The 17,053-nt window shown below is 43.9% G+C and overlaps 1 protein-coding gene across 1 annotated transcript in view; it reads left to right on the top strand.

The window, feature by feature from the left end:
- The first annotated feature begins 1,930 nt into the window (after positions 1-1,930).
- AP1G1 (adaptor related protein complex 1 subunit gamma 1) overlaps positions 1,931-17,053 on the top strand; it is a 41,027-nt gene continuing 25,904 nt past the window's right edge. The window contains exons 1-3 of the mRNA XM_069868531.1: positions 1,931-2,225; positions 13,441-13,644; positions 16,914-17,038. Coding sequence (XP_069724632.1) covers positions 13,444-13,644; positions 16,914-17,038 — 326 coding nt within the window. The 5' untranslated portion in view covers positions 1,931-2,225; positions 13,441-13,443. The remainder of the gene's footprint in view (positions 2,226-13,440; positions 13,645-16,913; positions 17,039-17,053) is intronic.

Here is a 17,053-nt window from a genome sequence, read left to right as displayed (position 1 = left end):
CTTACACATCTTCTATTACTTTCCAAGGTTTAATTTGAATGCTATTACGATCTCCACAAGAGTTAGAGCTCCTGGTAATTCGGAGCTGGCTCCAGCTCTGCCTGACCTTGCACTTAAGACAGGAAGAGACATGCAAGACATTATCATCTTCAAAGAATTAACACTGCCTGGGAAAAACCCTGTCTGAATCATAGAATCGTAGAATCACCAGGTTGGAAAAGACCCCTGAGATCACCGAGACCAACCGTTCCTATCTGCCACTAAACCATGTCCTCATCTACCCATCTTTTAAATATCTCCAGGGATGGGGACTCCACCACCTCCCATTAGTCCAGTACCTGAAGGGGCCTACAAGAAAGCTGGGGAGGGACTGTTTAGACAGGCTTGTAGCGATAGGACGAGGGGCAATGGGTATAAACTGGAGAGGGGCAGACTTAGACCAGACATAAGGAAGAATTTCTTCATGATGAGAGTAGTGAGGCCCTGGCCCAGGTTGCCCAGGGAAGTTGTGGCCCCATCCCTGGAGGTGTTCAAGGCCAGGTTGGATGGGGCTTTGGGCAGTCTGATCTAGTGGGAGGTGTCCCTGCCCATGGCAGGGGGGTTGGGACTGGATGATCTTTAAGGTCCCTTCCAACTAGATAGTTGTTGTTAACCAGGTATTCTTTATTAGCAGCGCTGGATGCCTGAGGGCATCCAAACCCACCCATGCCAAGCACGAAAACTGTGCGTCTTTTATAGTACAGATCTATGCATTTTTCATCACCTCACCTCCAAAAAAGCTATTCATTCCTTTCCAAAGAGTCATTAACATATCTCCACACCACGTTTATATGCGCAGACAGTCCTCTGGATGGTCTGAGGACCCCCTCCTGGGGTCCAAACATGAAGACTAGAAGTAAGGGGGGGGCAGCCCAAATTTTGAGAAAAACAGTCCTTTTCTGTTGGTGTGATAGTGTGGATTTCAGGCTTCCTTATCTTATCTTGCAAGATGCCTGGGATGCCTGTTCCTTTCACAGGTGCCCCACCTTGAGGTAAACATCCTTCCAGACACAGATCATTATGGGATATACAAGCTAAGACAATTGTTATAGATCAAGATACAAATTCAAACATTGGCCATTCATTGGTCCCCCCTTTAGGCAAGAAAAAAAGAAGAAAAAATAAACATTTCTCAAGGCAGGTACCACTATAAGTCATACTTAGACAGTTGCTGTTGACTAATACAGAAGCATAAACACTTGCCACTTATCAATGTCTGTCTGTCCGTACACCCAGGCAGCAGTGTGTGTCTGTCTGTCCAAATACCCCAGCAGCAGTGCCTGTCTGTATGCCCAGACAGCGGTATCTGTTCCAGCACTGTCCGTCTGTCCATAAAGCAGGGCAGCAGTGTCTGTGGGTCTGTCCGTATGCCCAGACAGCAGTGTCTGTCTGTCCATCCACCTGGACAGCAGTATCTGCCCATCCACACACCGGGACAGTGGTGTTTGTCTGCCTGTACACACGGAGAACACCATCTGTCTGTCTGTCTGTCCACATAGCCGGACAGCAGTGTCTGTCTGTCCCTGCAGCAGGGCAGCACTGTCTGTCTGTCCCTACAGCAGGGCAGCACTGTCTGTCTGTCTGTCCATACACTGAGGCAGCAGCGTCTGTGTGTGGAGTGGCTGTCTGTCCACACGCCGGGGCATCAGTGTCTGTCTGTCCACACACCGGGGTAGCAGCGTCTGTCTATCGGAGCATTGTCTGTCTGTCTGTCCGTCTGTCTGTCTGCCCCCCCGCCGCCCCTGCCGGGCGCTCCCCCGGCTGCAGCCCGGGCTCCCCGCGCCGCGGAACCCTCGTTGCGGGAGTCGCGCCCCGCCCGGCGCCTCCGCGGGGCAGCGCTCGCCGCTGGCCCCGCCCCGCGCGTGACGTCATCACTGACTGCCACGGTGCAGACGCACCGCGCCGTCCACCACCGGCATCGCGTCCGCTTCCGCCAGGCAAAGTAGTGCGAGCGGCCTTTCCCTCCCCGCCGCCGCCGTCCCCGCGACAGCCACCCCCGCCGCTCCCCCGCGGAGCCGTCGCGGCTCCGCCTCCCTTCTCCTGAGGCCGGCGGAGGCCGGGAGTCCGAGGGGCGCACGCGGGCGGCGCGGATCCCTCCGCCTGCGGTATCGGTGCTGCGGCCGCGCCGCCGCCATTTTGGATGCCCGGCCCCGGCCGCCGCCGCCTCCGCTGCAGGGACCGGCCCGGTGAGTGCGGCCGCGCCGCCGCTCGCCCGCTCCCCTCTTCTCTCCTCCCTTCCCAGCGCCGCCGGGGTCCCGAGCCGCGTCCCGGCGCCGCGTCCCGCCTGCCCCGGGGCCTCTCTCTCGCCCCGCGCCGCCGCTCTCGGCCCCGGCCCCGCGCTCCCGGGCCGGCCCGGCGCCCCACGGGGCCGGAGCGGGACCGGACAGCCCGGCCTGGGAGCGGGGAGCGAGGCCCCGCCGGGGCGGGTGGCTCTGCCCGTGCTGGGCGTTCGTGCCTGCCCTTCCTGCGCGTTTTGCCCGTTGTGCCGCGCAGCGCGGGGCTGGCGGCGTCTCCCCGGGGCTGGCGGCGCTCGCCTCTCGCCTTACGGCTGCGTAGGCTTGGATGGAAACGAAAACCCACGGTTTCTGTGCAAAGGCTTTTTCGATAAACTGCCGGTGTGGGTTTGTGTTAGCGGGAAGCAGCTGTTTGAGGCTCGGTCTGTAAAGACAGGTGCCTTCTGCATGGTTGCCGAGTTCCTCTCCCCCCTCCTCTCTCCTTCTCTAAGTTGTTTTGGGTTTTTTTTATCGTAAACATTGTTTTTGAAATCTGCAGATAGAATCCTAGAGTCATAGAATGGTTTGTGTTGGAAGGGACCTTAAAGCCCATTCAGTTCCAACCTCTCTGCCGTGGGCAGGGACGCCTCCCACTAGAACAGATAGAACAGTTGTGTGGTTTAGTACATTGTAAGCAACGCTTAAAACTGCTTAACGTGATGTATTTTAGTTTCTCATGCCTGAAATGTTAGTGGAACAGTACAAAAGCCCAGTGGAACAACTCAGGAAGGGCGACGTTTCATGTACGTGAGCAGAAGTTGGGTTTGGCCCGTAGTGGCTTAAACCAACTAAAACATCTCTGTGCTCTCCCCTGTGTGGTACCCCTGGCATCTTACGCTTATAATGTCAGAGATTAGTGTGGTGTTTTCCTTTTCTCTTTTTCCTGTTCCGCTTCTGTGTGACAGCGTACAGCTGGGTTCTGCGCCTGTTTCCTCTGCCTCCCTTCTTTAAACTGCACTTTTTACTTTTTCCTTTGTTTTATGTGCACAACATGTTCTATTGTCAAATTCTCTCTTCTGCCTTCCCTGGAGGCGTTTAAGGCACGGGTGGACGAGGTGCTAAGGGGCATGGTTTAGTGTTTGATAGGAATGGTTGGACTCGATGATCCGGTGGGTCTCTTCCAACCTGGTTATTCTATGATTCTATGTGCACTTTGGCGTTTGGCACAGGAAAACATTACTTGACACCTGAGAGCTCAACCAGGAGAAGAAATTCCTTGTTTGTTTTTTTTTTCTGAAGGGTTCAAGTATGAACCTCTTGATCCTTCCATGGTGGGGGAAGGAGGGGAGCGTATTTAAATTCTTGTGGGCTGAAAAGGGGAAAGTAAGTCTGGGGTAATTCCTTTGTGAAGGAGACAATTATTCTGTCTCCTGTGTGTAAGATAACTTCCTGCTTTTTTGATAAAAAGCCTTCTCTTCCAAAAAGGAAGAGAAATATTGTTTATTTGTTTTGGGTGGGTTTTTTTGTTGTTCAGTGTGACAGGAGTGGAGGGTTCCTGCAACACCTTTGTCACGGTGTCCTGGTGAGAGAGTAAGGGGTACAAAGCGTTGTGGTTCTGGTTAGCTCCTTGGCCTACAGAGTTTTGCGCTGGTATCATTGTAAACTTGAAATGGGATTAGTAAGTTTGAGGGAATAAGGTAGAAGGCTGTGAAGAGCAGCAGGGAACTGAAGTTGTCCGTCCTTAGGCGCGCAGGTGGGCTGCATTGCTGAGCACAGTTCAGTTTGGAAAGCCACCTTTTGAAGTGTAAGGGCTCTTAAGAATCCTAATTGCTTCTAAAATTAATGGCACTCATTCAGTAGAGCTTCTGGTGCCTCTTTAGTGTGAATGTTTTTACCTGTTGGTGAGTTAGCAGTGTGTGCAACTTCAGGAGATGGGCTGTTCAGTTTATTTTTTTTGCATTTTTTAATAACAGGACAAACTCTTGTGACTGAAAGTGGTGTTAATTTGCTCTGGATGATACTTGACTGCTGTCTGAGGGGAAAGGGTCTGGGCTGCCTTGGTAGCAGTGTTACTTCTCTGGGTGAGGCTTGGAGCTAACAAGTGAATAGATGGTGAGGCTGTATCTCCAAAAACTGAGTTACAGCAACCTGAGTAGAAGTGAATCAGCTGAACCCACAGGCAGCAGTGTTAGCCTTTTCCTGCTGTTTGGCAGAGCTGCTGTAGGTAAAAGTCTTAATAGTAGAACATTCTAGGGCATAACTAAATATACCTGGTGTATTTTAAAGATTATGTTAATGAATGTGAAAATGTGGTGTCTTGCCTTTCAGCTGGCACTAATCAAGGTGAAAAAAGGTGGAGGGGTGTTTTTTTTTAAACTTTAAGTTTGCAGGAAATTGAACAGGAAGTAAAATAACCAGATTACCTTACAGATCCAAAGAGTTGGGAAACTAGAAGCAGGTGAGAAATACAAAGGTAATGTAGGTCGGTGGTGCTGGAGGTGTGGAAGCAGGAAATCTGGAATTTTGATCTTGTCTGTTATACTGATCAGCTATGTAGATGTGCCAACTCTTCTTCCAGTGCTTCATTCATTTGCTTCTAAAGAAATGGGAATGTTTATGCTTCTCTTTGGCAGATGTTGGTGTTTGTGGTGGTTGGAAGTTCAAGTGTTTTCTTGAAGCCAGTGCAGGAGTTTTTTGTTTTGGTGTGTGGGTTCTGTTGTGCAAGAATGGGAGCCTCGCCGGCAGCACTTCCCTGATCTCCTAGAATTCTGTCGTTGGGCTGTAGCCACAGGCAGCAAAGAGAGGAGAGACAGGGCTGCGTTTGGTTTGGCTTCCTCATAGGATCTGGTGGAACGGAAGGTCTTTAAGAGTAGCAGTGTAAGATCCTGTCGCTATCCTGTCTCTCCTCCTTGCAGCTTCTGAGCAGCATGGGGGCTCGCCTCTTGAATACTCTGGTTCTACATTTGTTCTTTGAATGAACTGGAAATGAGACCCTTTTTTCTTCAGAGGCTGTTTTTTTAGCTCTTGTTTTGAAGCATTTTTTTTCCTTGTTTGACTTCTCCCCCCTGCCCCCACCCTTGCTATCTTTGTATAATGCAAAATGTAACAGTGACACCTTTTGTTATTATACTGTATTTTAAAGCCTCCTGCTGCCTTAATTTCTTTTTGATTTTCTGATGTTGCTTTCTAGCTCTCTGCTGTATTAAAGTTTTTTTCTCAGGGGAGATTACTTTCCCATTTGGAACGTTGTATGGTTGGGTGCTTTTTCTCAGCTCTTTTGTGTTGTCTTTGCCCTTCTTTGCCCTTCCTGGTGATGATGGAGCTCCTTGGTTCGGTGTTTACTGTTTCCTGTATAAATATTAGTAATACTAGTCTCTATACCACTATCTCTGCTTTTGTTCACTGCTTCACCCCTATCAGCAGGGTATATTTCTGTTTTTTACTGTCAATATGTCTTATGTTTGTGTTTTTTAAAGTATCTGATAAGAGTGTGAAACTACTAGTAGCAGTGTGGAGCTGAGGCCATCAGTATTTCTAGTTAACTGTTGCAGTTCTTCCTCTCGTGTAGTCCAGACGTATCTTCTGCTTTTGTGTAGAGGAGGCTAGGTTCAGTTACACCGAAGCAAGCAGGGGAGTTCTGCTCCCGGTTTCAGTTGGGAGTTTGGTTAGGCTTTAATTATGTAACTTTCCAAAAGCTGTTTTTGCTTGAGGAATGCAATTACTTATGCATGCGTTGGGGTGGAACAGCTTAAGTTGTGTGTTTCAGATGGATCTGAAAACATGAGCTGCTTCAATACTACTTGCAGGAAAAACTATAACTGGGTTTGTCTTACTTGAACTGAAAATTCAGACCATTTCCCCAAACAGGAAAGCACTAGTGTGAATAATTCTGTGAGCTTTGATGGGATTTATGTCTTAATGTTTCCTGAATTCAAGGCTAAATGATAATGGAATTTTAAAATGACTGTTAATTTGATAATTTGTCCGAAAGAAGTTGTTAAGCAGCTTTTTATTTTTATTTCATTAATATATCAAAAGAGCAGGTTTAATTTTGCTTTATTACACGTAAGCTAACACTACTGAATAGTTTCCAGGGGGAAGGACCTCAACTCAATGACACGTTTAAGGACAGTAAGTCCTTTTATCTTTACACTGCAGTTCTTGATAGAGGAATACAGCTTGGCTAAAGCATTTCAGCATTTCACATGTGGGTTTTGCTAACTTTGGGCTCTTCTTGTGAATATAAAAGGTTGTTTGGTGAACAGTCATGTTTGAATTTGATTGTGTTTGAAGAGAGACTTTTAGGTTCTGTACTTAGGTATTTTTGGCATTATGGCTTGTAGAATCAAATATTTAACTTTGAACAATGAGTTTAACCAGTAAATGACTGTGAAAGGGAAGAAAATAGTGATTTAGAAGCATAATTTAGATGAAAATTAAATGGTTTTAATACATTAGTTTTTGCTTTCTTGATTAATTTTTTTTTTTTTTAAGTTTTGGGTAGTTCACTAGGGGTGAGTAACATGAAGAAAGGATGCCTTTTTTAGTTGGGTCAGGGGAAGAATTCATGAATAGCAGAGGGAGGAGAATCAGCGAGTGAACACCTTTCATGCAATTCAGAGACTAGAAGAAAGCTGGAATTCTTGTTTTTTAAAGGAACTTGAACACCAGCCACCTCTGCCATTGGAATTTATCTGGGTTAGGTATCTAACTCTTTCAGAAGCTTTGATCTTGATAGTAGGTTGCTCTAATGAGCAAGGCCTTCACAATGAAAAGGGAGAAACAGACTTGATGAGGTACAAGAATTCTGGGTTCAGTCCTACCAGATATAATAAATATTAACTGGTAGGCTCTTTGCAGATGTTAGGGGATCATCCTTGGTTTTCAGAGCTTGTAGTTAGCAAAGGAATGGCAGAGGGAAACAAAATGAGGAAAGAGGTACCTACTTTAAGTAAATTGCTTTGTCACTTATGTAAATGTGCAAAGAACAAACCCACATTCCTGTACCGGTGAAAATGTTAACTAATCTTGAAGAACAAGACATGCTACTTTGAAGGAAGTTCTAAGCAGCATTTGGCCTGCTAAAGTTAAGCTTCAGGTCTGCTATTAGTAGATGATATGGTGTCCTCTCTCTGCTAGTCATCTTGTGTAATAAAATGGATTTCTGTAGTACAGAGAAGTCTGTGAAATTTAATTTTTCGTGGCAGTTTGCTATTTAATAGCTTTGTAGTTGTCACCTGGAGCTGACTTCTCTTAATATTTCACAGGGTTCCTAGTGCAGATGTCAAGATTCTCTCTCATTTCAAGACAAATCATATAGCCAAAATTAGATGATAAGTGTTTTAATTCTTCTGAGCTCTGAATTTTTCATCCGATTTATATATTGCTTTTGTAATTATTTTTAGGGTTTTTTTGCTTTGTTTTAACTCTCATTGTTAATCTGTTTATTGATGTACAGCCCTAATTCCATCCTTCAGGGGAGTCTGTCTGGCCAGGTATCAAGCTCCAGTAAGATTTTGATACTGCAATTGTTTGTCTGTCTGGGCAGAGACATGCTATGGTGATGCCGTGTGTTGTCCGTACTTTGTTCATATGATCAGGAAAATCATAAATACTTGCCAATGAATCACCATTTAGGTCTTGCTGAGCCCTTTTTCATTCTTTGTGCCCTTCATTGTGCTGCATCTTCCTAGCGTGCCAGCTCTGTATCTGTGGAGGACACGAGTCCTTGTGCTGGTCTTGCAGTTACAGTTTGTCCTTGTGCTTACCGGGTCCAGTCTCCAGGCATGGATTGCTTGGCAGCGTGTATTTGGAAAAATGCTTGTTTCCGATTGTTCTGCATTCTGTCAGAATCCTAGAAAATTGTGACAGGAGTTATGCGGAGAACTGATTTTAGGGAGGGAACAACATGGCACTTCTGATGTGTATTTCCTCTAGAAGGGAACAAGGAAAGTGGAGCCAGTGTGATCTTCTTTCCTGTGGCCTGCACTCATGGTGCTTTGAGTCATAGCACTGTGGGCTTAGCAGTTAAGGTACGGCCTGGCCCTGGGTAGGAGTCATCCAGATTAACTTGAATTTGTCCAGGAGGTGGTGTGGGTGATTTACTGGGTTGCCCTTCTGAATATGAAAACATATGGACCTCAAAGCTAAGGGAACTTTCTTGGAGGGCAAGTGTGAAACTTGGATTCTGAATGACTTTATCAAGTGTTGCGATACCTGATTTGTTTGGTCAGATGGCATGGAGTTAGGATGATTAGCTTTCCTGGCCCCTACACGCTGTGGATCTTTGCTTGATGACCAAGAGGTGTGTGGTGCTGATCTTGGAGCTTCAGAAGACAGTGACAGGCAGGACACAAGATATTGCTGCTTGGGCATCTCCAGCTCCTACATTCAGATGTTTGAGTGCCCCATGTAGCTGTGTGTTCTTAATTCAGTGATAGTATCTGACCCAGCAGTCCCTGCTGGCTTGGCTTCCCCCAGTTATGTAGTTGTTGACTCAGTAGGTCTTGTGTCAATACCATCTTGATGCTTGTCACCTGACATAGTCACTGATACAAGAGCAATTCGTGTTTTTGTGGGCAACTCCTGGCTCTTTGGGTGCGTGTGTTCTGCAGGCGCCTACAGTAGGAGCAGAAGGAAGCTCTTCTGTGGGTGGTAGCAAAACTGGTCATAGTTGTTTCACCTTGCTGCTGCTGCTTGGGGTAATGCTGAAGTAACAGAGGTTTTTAAACTATTATGGCTACAGAATCCCAGGGCAGTCGGTATTTTGTGCCTTGTAGATGGGAACTATGATGATGAGGTCTAGAAGAGTCGATTTGGTCGTGGTAACGGGGAAGCCAAGCTGTCTTTCAAATGTGACAAAGTGTCAGAGAGATCCAGTAAAAGGGAGAACTGCTTCATATTTGTTTGAAGTCTTTCAAGTTACATTCCTGAGCAATCTTCTTGATCTACTTTCCTTTCCTTACTCTTCTTCTCAATAGGTGTCCGTAGTTATTTTTTCAGTATCTCTATGTGGATGAGATGAGAAGAGCAGCATAATTCCACATTATTTATGTCAATGCTTATATGGAAAACTTACTGGGAATCTTAGGTTGAGATCTGAGAGGAATGCTCTCAAACTGAGGCATCGCAAGAAGAACCCTTGAAACAATTAGGTCAAATTAATACTAAATTGCCAATAAAAAGTGGAGTTCATTCACTAGCGTCTGTGAAGGAGCTCAAAATTGTTCATCTTGTAAATCTGATATGTCACTATCTTAATCAACACTTTATTTACAGCAGGAGTAGGAGGTAGTTGGTGTGATGCTAGTTTTTTCAGCATGCTCTGGGAATTGCATTGTTCATTACAAGTTCTTGGTAAATTGATAAAGGTTGTCTGGAGTATAAAATTGTTGGATTTTTCTGAAATCTTGTCAGGCCTGTAACCAAGGGGTTTTATTGCATTATGGTGCAGTTTTTTAAGGGAGATCTTATTATGAATTAATAACTAGCTAATAAGGGAGAAGAAAAGGGACTAGAAGGTAATAGAAAATTTGTCTGCTTTCTTAATAAGAAGAGGTTATTGAGAAGCGCTCTGTGAAACTGCTATTAAGTGTGTTCATAAAGCAATCTGGAGAAGAGTGAATTGTGAGGTGACAGCTTCATCCTAAACCTCTGTGAAGATTGTGTGATACTAAAAGTATGCAATAAGGTGGTAAAATGAATTTATTGTCAATAAAGGCAAAGTAATGCCTATGCCTGTGCTGAAAAGAAATTACTATGAAGATGAATACATAGTGAAAGGCTCTAAATAAGTTGTCACTCAAGCTGGAGATCTTAGAGTTTTCAGGCAAAATGAGTTTAACCATTTTTACCTTTCTAAGTGAAAAAACCCCAAAACATGGCTCCCTATAGGACAAGGTTATAGTTAGGGCTCTGCTGCCTGGAAAGGGAGGTGGCTGAGGGGTAGATACAATTAAAGGCTGTAAAATCATAAATGACAAAGAATCAGATAATAGGTGATGAGTACTTACTTTCTTGCAGCATAAGAATTTAGTTTTGTATCCTGCTTGGTCAGTCAGCAGGTTTAAAGCAAAAAATGTTTTTTCACGTGCTTTCTTGTGAAGAGGGAAAGAAGACAACCTGAAACATTGCATGGGCATTACAATGCATTGAAAAGTTTGAAGAGTGTGTGCACAAGAGGAGCTCAGGCTTCATGGAAAGCATGTGCAGTGATTTGTGAAGGGGAGGCACTATTTCAATAGATGGATGTGAAATGTTTTTTATAGGAAGAATTCAAAGATATATATTTTTTAAAAATGCTGAATGATATGGGTTTAAAAAACCCCAACAAACCCAAGTATGGAGTTGCAGCACAAAGACAGAAGTTCTGAATGTCGGAAAATAAATCGTATCTTTGTCTTTTGCCCTTGGTGTTGTCTTCTCTCAGAGCAGTCTGGAATTGTTCTGTCCTTATGGGGCAGGAAGTGTGTGAGTTACAGTTGATTTTAGGAGGCAATTGAGGTTGGGCCGTCCCGGTAGTGTAACACTCTCCTGTTAGTGTGTTAAGAGTTGGATAAAAACAGGAGGTAGCCTCTTAATCTGGATATTATCCGAGTCATTGCTTTCTGAAATGCTGGTTTCTGCTTGTTTTCCGGTGGTTGTGATGTGAAGGGGGGAGGGAATGATCTTTACTGTGTGGCTTGCTGATTGCTTATTTACACAAGGACACAGATATAAAATATTCATTTTGTTTGGTGACTGGATGAAGTTAGGGTGGAATTGTATTAGATCTCTAGTGTTTTCATTGTATCTGCCTTTTGAGTGAGGTAAGGCATCCTGCCTGAACGCTAGTGAAGGGTGCAAAATGAATGTTCTTAAATAGCTGCACTTACAATATGTGGTAACTCTGTTCATTGCTGTTTTCCCATTGCCTAAAACTCTTTAGGCTGTCTGTCATTTTATTTCTTTTGTCCAGGGCCAAACATAACACGCTGAAGCCCTTGATGAGAGTATCTACAAAATGCTTTTGTCCTGCGGCAAGGAAAGCAGTGTGATTGCACAAGTCACAGACTGAGGATATCGGTGTTCAGCAGTTTATAAACCCTTCGCATACAGAGTGGGAGCAAAAGGACTTGTGATACCAAAGCAAGTTCCTGCCAGACTTCAGTTTGTTTGCAGACCGTGTGTTAGTGTTTGGGAAAGTTTTCAAATAATTCTTTCTTTGAAATAAAACAGTCATGGTTTTAACTTGCGGTAGTCACTGCCTGAAAGTGTTGGATCAACTTGACAAGGGTGCAGAACCATAGCACAAGTGTGGCTTCCTGCTGGAGAGAACACTCTACCTCTTTCCTACTTCATCTTGGGTTTCCCAAAGCTGTATGTATGTTTTTACTGCTGCTTTTGTGTCTATGTGAGCCAAACTGATGTGTCTGAGGATGACTGCTCTTGGGAGGAAGGTAACAAGCTGGTTTTCAGGTGCACAGGTTGCCCCATGTGGTGGGGCAGACACTGACCCAGGAATGCCAGTGTCTGCAGATTGGAAGGTCTGGAAGCATCTCCTTCTGTGCATGAACCTGCACATGGGTCATTTTAGTGATCATGAAATTATTACCTATAGACTGCAGAAGAATATTTCTGCAGTAGCTTTTTTTAACTTTTTCCCAATCTTCGAACAAGAATGTGGCTTATAAAATTCAGTTAGAATCGTGATATGTGTGTGTATGAGGTGAGTCCAGGCTTAAAAATTAGGGAGTTTAGGCAGGCTGTTGCCACCCAGGAGAGAGATTTTTGGTTTTATGATACTTTTATGTGAAAAAGAAGCTGAGTGCTTTGTAGCGATCGGAACCCCAAATTGAGTGTTACTAATTATTTGTCTCTGTAAATTCAAACTTCGTAGGTATGAAGATGGGGAACTGGAATTTGAGGGGTTTTCTTTAGGACAGCAGATTTATAAAATCCTGACCTCCAGACCTGCATTCAGCTGTCTTGCTGTGGGACCACCTTTGTTTATTGTTGTATGTGCATATCTCTGCTTTTCTGCAGCAAACAAGTCCCCTGCTAACTGTTTGCTTCCCTCCCTGTGGTGTCACACAAGCCAGTTAGTGCAGCATCTGAATGCATGTCTTTTTCTGATATGGCAGTGCTTAAAATGTATGACACACCATTTGGGGAGGATGGTGACCCAGACAAAATCTTTAGCAGACTGCCATGGCAACATTTTGCGAGTTGGTGTGACATTATCTATTATCAGAATGGCTTAGTTGTATTTGTAGTCCAGGGCGAATGAAAAGACTGGAGAGATGCTTACATAGTCTCGCCTCCCAGAGAGTTTAAAGTCCACTTTGCTGAGCGTGGACTAAAAAGTTACTGTTGAACATATTTCTAAAATTTGGCTTTTGTTTGAGAGCCACTTTCTTCTTGAGGGATACTTGATGACTGAATTGCTCTCTAGGTCAGATGCTCTGTGAGTATTCCATTTGGTGAAGTAAACTCTTTGATTCCTGTAGAACGCACTTTTTCTTGCACACTCTTTTCACCTAGTGCCACCAGTCAGTAATGAGACAGGCTTGTTTATTTTAGAAGGGGTTGTTCTGTTAAATAAAAGGATAATAAAGGGATGGTATAATCTTGATTGATTTATTTTTAAAAGAGGAATCTCTGAAAAAAGTCAACAGAAAAAGAAGATGGAAGAGCATTCCACACAGCTAGGATTGCTTTTCTGTCTACTTTTTCTGCTGACTTCCATGCCTCTAAGAATGAAGTGTGTATGGCATAGTTATTGAACTATGTGCAAGTTATTGAACAGCATTGCTTTTTGTAAAAGATTTCTGTACTAAGGTATGATTTTGGGATCAGCTCTTTGGAGCCTGACTTTTCTGGAGGAAGGGAGATGATGTGAATATGAAAGCATACCTCGCAGAGGCCATTTCTGCCTGTTTCAGGTGAGGTGTCATGTTATGTTTGCCTGACGGGTAGCTCAGAGGGAGGTGATTCCTGTTCCTAATGTTCTGGAAAAATGTAGAGGTGCAATGAATTCTTCTGGTTTTCAAGTTTGCTTTTAACCATGCTACAGGAACAGCCTGCATTTTCTTAATTCTTCTGCTTATATAATTGTAGGGTAAGAAAGAAAAAAATGTATGAAAGTATTGAGACTATTATGAAGCCTTTAGGTACAGTGCAAGGTTTACAGCTCCCTTTCTTTTCACAGAGGATGCCAGCCCCCATCAGACTGCGGGAGTTGATCCGGACCATCCGGACAGCAAGAACCCAGGCAGAAGAGCGTGAGATGATCCAAAAGGAATGTGCTGCTATCCGGTCATCCTTCCGAGAGGAAGATAACACATACCGATGCAGAAATGTGGCGAAGCTGCTGTATATGCACATGCTGGGATACCCTGCACATTTTGGACAGGTGGGTGAGTTCAGTGCTTGCTGTGCTGGGTGCGTATGCCAGTCTGCTTTGTGTGTTTTGGGGCACATTGACTTATTTTGGATTCCCAGCTGCACTTTTACTGTCTGTACTTGGGGATGTTTTGAGGTCTGTCTTCACATACGTTCTGAACCTGCATTAGTTACTTTTGGCTTTGTTAGTGAGATCTGCTGCTTGGAGACTTACATATTCTGTTATGAAACTTAGGGTGAGTCTACTTTTGCCAGACTGCCTGCTCCTCACCACCCGTGTTTATTCAGAGCCGTAGTTCTTAAACCACAGTCCAGTATGAATGGATATTTCTGGATGGGTTCAAAACAGCACTTTGGACTTCAGTGTCTGATAGAAAATACCAGATGCTTCAAGGGAGGTTCTATACCCTTTTCCTTCTAAAGCAATCAGTTCTAGGCAGATGAGAGCTGGTCTGTTCCCGGCAATGAGAAATTGATGTTCCTTATCCCCATCTTAGTGAGGTGAACTGGAGGATGCTGGTGTGAGTTTTCTGTCTCTTGGCTTATTTTTGACTCACAATTTTTAACACAGTAGATTGTGGAAAAAGGAGACAGGAAGATGGGAGGGAGTTCTTAATCTATAAGACGCTCCAAGTTGAGCTTTGCTTAGTCTTTAGGGCATAGTCTGTTTTGCTTAGAAGTCAGTAAGTGTCCTGTTAGTAGTAGTGTAGTCTGGGCCTTCCTAGTTTGCGTGAGCTGGGGACCTGTTGAAGACATGCTGTTTCAGCAGCGGAGTTTTGTAGACAGACAGTCCAGCATTGTAGACAGGACATTTGAGAGTGACAGGATAAGTACACAGGAGAGATGTTTTGGTGAAAATCAGGACTGTGCCACAGGCTGTGTTAGACTGCCTTAAAGATGTAGGCAGACTTCTGATTTCGGCTGACAGAGTGGATGTGGGTAATGAATAACAAAAGAGGATTTGGAGTAGGTTAATGTACTTCTTTCCAAGTCAGGGATCCTTAACTTTGACTCAGGATATCTTGTACAGAAATATGAGCATGAGCACCGCATTTAGGCAGTGCATACTGAGATGCACTTGATGGCAAGCTGTCTCTTGAGCATGTGTAAAGGCTGTTTGTGCAAGGTTAGCAGGTATCAGGCAGCTTGGGGCAACGGTCAAATACCTTTGTTGTTATTGTCATTATTTCCACTTGCAAAAAAAAAAAAAAAAATCCAGTTGTAAGAGTGTCTGTCAGTGAAAACTTGGGCAGGTTGTAGTCTGGTTGTGTGCCTGTATTATACGTGGCTTTACCAATGTATCTGTTACCGTACCAGCGTAGCGGATTTTAATTGCTCCTTTGAATGAAATGGATATAATGGTATCAAGATTTCTTCTGCTAATTAGACCTACTAAGAGCTTCAGCTGATCATGTTTCTCAGTATCGCTGTGCCTGAAGCTTGTTTGCATGTGTTTGTATACAAGTGAAACAAGAACTCATCAGCCATTCACAGAATAAATTTCAAAAATATCATTCAAATTCAAAAGTGCTAGAAGTGTCTCTCTCAGTATTTGATACAGTAATTGGTCTCCTTCTGGTTTTTCTTAGTTGTTCATCTTCTGCCTTTGTTGGCTCTCACACTGTAGCTTAGGTGTCATCTACTCAACATTGCATTTTTGTAGAATTGTATAAGAAACTATCTTATAAACCTGGAGGAGGAAGCTGGTTCAGAGGTGCATTATTTGCCTACAGAAATCACTAGAAAGATAAGAGGTCAATATCAAGTGTTCTATACCTTATCCCTGGTTGACCTTGCCCATTTGTGCAAGTTCAGTTATCCTCGTGGATAGCTGATCACAACGTTCAGAGGTATTTTTTATTCTAGGTTTTCAGCTCCTTTAAACCTAGCAAAGTGAGCTTGGTTTCTTTCAATCTTATCACTTTGTCACCCTGCCCTGGCTGGGGGTTCCCGTGTGAGAACTTTGCGCAGAGCCAAGTTATAGGCTCTGATGCCGCGCAGTGTGAAAACTTGACAGTGGCTGGGCAATGGCACTTGCAGTCTCTGCACTTCAACTTTAATTTTCTTACCAGTATGCTGTGCAACTTTACCTTTCTGATGTGTCTGTGCTTCTTGTATCCCACCTGTGTCTGTTGCCTAGTTCAAGCTTCCCTGTAGGAAGGGACCATGAAAAACTTTTCATGATGCCCTGTATTTTTCCCCTGTGCATGGCCCTCTTGACTTCCTTTAAAATGGATCTGTCGCAAGCGTCGTCTGTCCCCTTCTCACATCCGTTGTATGTGCTTACTTGCTGCCCTGGCTAATTCGTAAAACAGACTTAGAGAATGTGTTTGTGAGGGATAGATCTTGCCTGTTTTGAGGGCATTGCTGCTACTTCCTGCCTGGAAAGTAGAGATTGATTGTACTTCATTAGTTATCTGCTAGAGGAAAATCTTTAAGTGTAGTAACAGCAGACTATCTCTGTGGTTTCTGTCTCTATTTTGGGTTTGTTGGGTTTTTTTTCAGTTAGAAACTGTGTTCAGTATCAGAATGGGTTGACAATAAAATTAATGAGTGCAAGTGACAGCTGTGCATGGTATCTTAGGGATCTCCTTTATGCTATTGAATGCAGCTGATGTTTCTGCATGGTAGAAGAGAAGCTTGTAGTGGCTACAATGCATGTGATTTTAATCAAAGTTCAAGTGTTCAAATAGAGAGCAGCACAAAAACTTAAGTATCTTAGATTCTACCTAGGGTTTATCTAGCCAGCAAGTCAGTTACAGATCATAGCAAATAAAAACTGGCTTTGCCAACCTAGCTCACAGAGCATTGATCCTGTCTCTGGTAGGTAAACAGACCCCTTTAAGCCTGGTTCAGAAGTTTTCAGCACATCAAACGTCATACATGATCTAGATTTCCAAGTCTTTACTGTTTTGTTTTTAATGATGGGTCTTTTGTATCTATAAATGTTACCTTTTCCTGTTGTGATCTGACATAAAGCCACATATCTGGTGTATCTAAGGTTATGGAAGTCCAACAGTGTCTAGTGACTTGAAGATGCAGAAGCTGCTGATGACTTCTCTGCTGGCTTTCTGGGTGCTTTGGGCAGGTCATTTAACCTTTCTTTGCCTTCCACATCACCAAAATGGGAATAAAATATATCTACAAAAATGTATTCTGAGAAACCTAAATGAGTAAATATAAAAAAATCAAACTGTTTCTTCTCTAGCTAAGAAATAGTTTAAGCTAATTCTGTCTTTTTGTTTTTCTTCTTTTTTTCTTTTTTTTTTTTTTTTCCAGTTGGAGTGCCTCAAGCTCATTGCCTCTCAGAAATTCACAGACAAGCGCATTGGGTATTTAGGTGCCATGTTGCTGCTGGATGAGAGACAGGATGTCCATCTTCTTATGACCAATTGCATCAAGAAGTAAGGGTACCACCT

This window comes from Phaenicophaeus curvirostris, chromosome 14, assembly GCF_032191515.1.
Source record: "Phaenicophaeus curvirostris isolate KB17595 chromosome 14, BPBGC_Pcur_1.0, whole genome shotgun sequence".
NCBI lineage: Eukaryota > Metazoa > Chordata > Aves > Cuculiformes > Cuculidae > Phaenicophaeus > Phaenicophaeus curvirostris.
The sequence above is the reverse complement of the archived record's forward strand: the minus strand, read 5'-3'. Positions and strand labels throughout refer to the sequence as shown.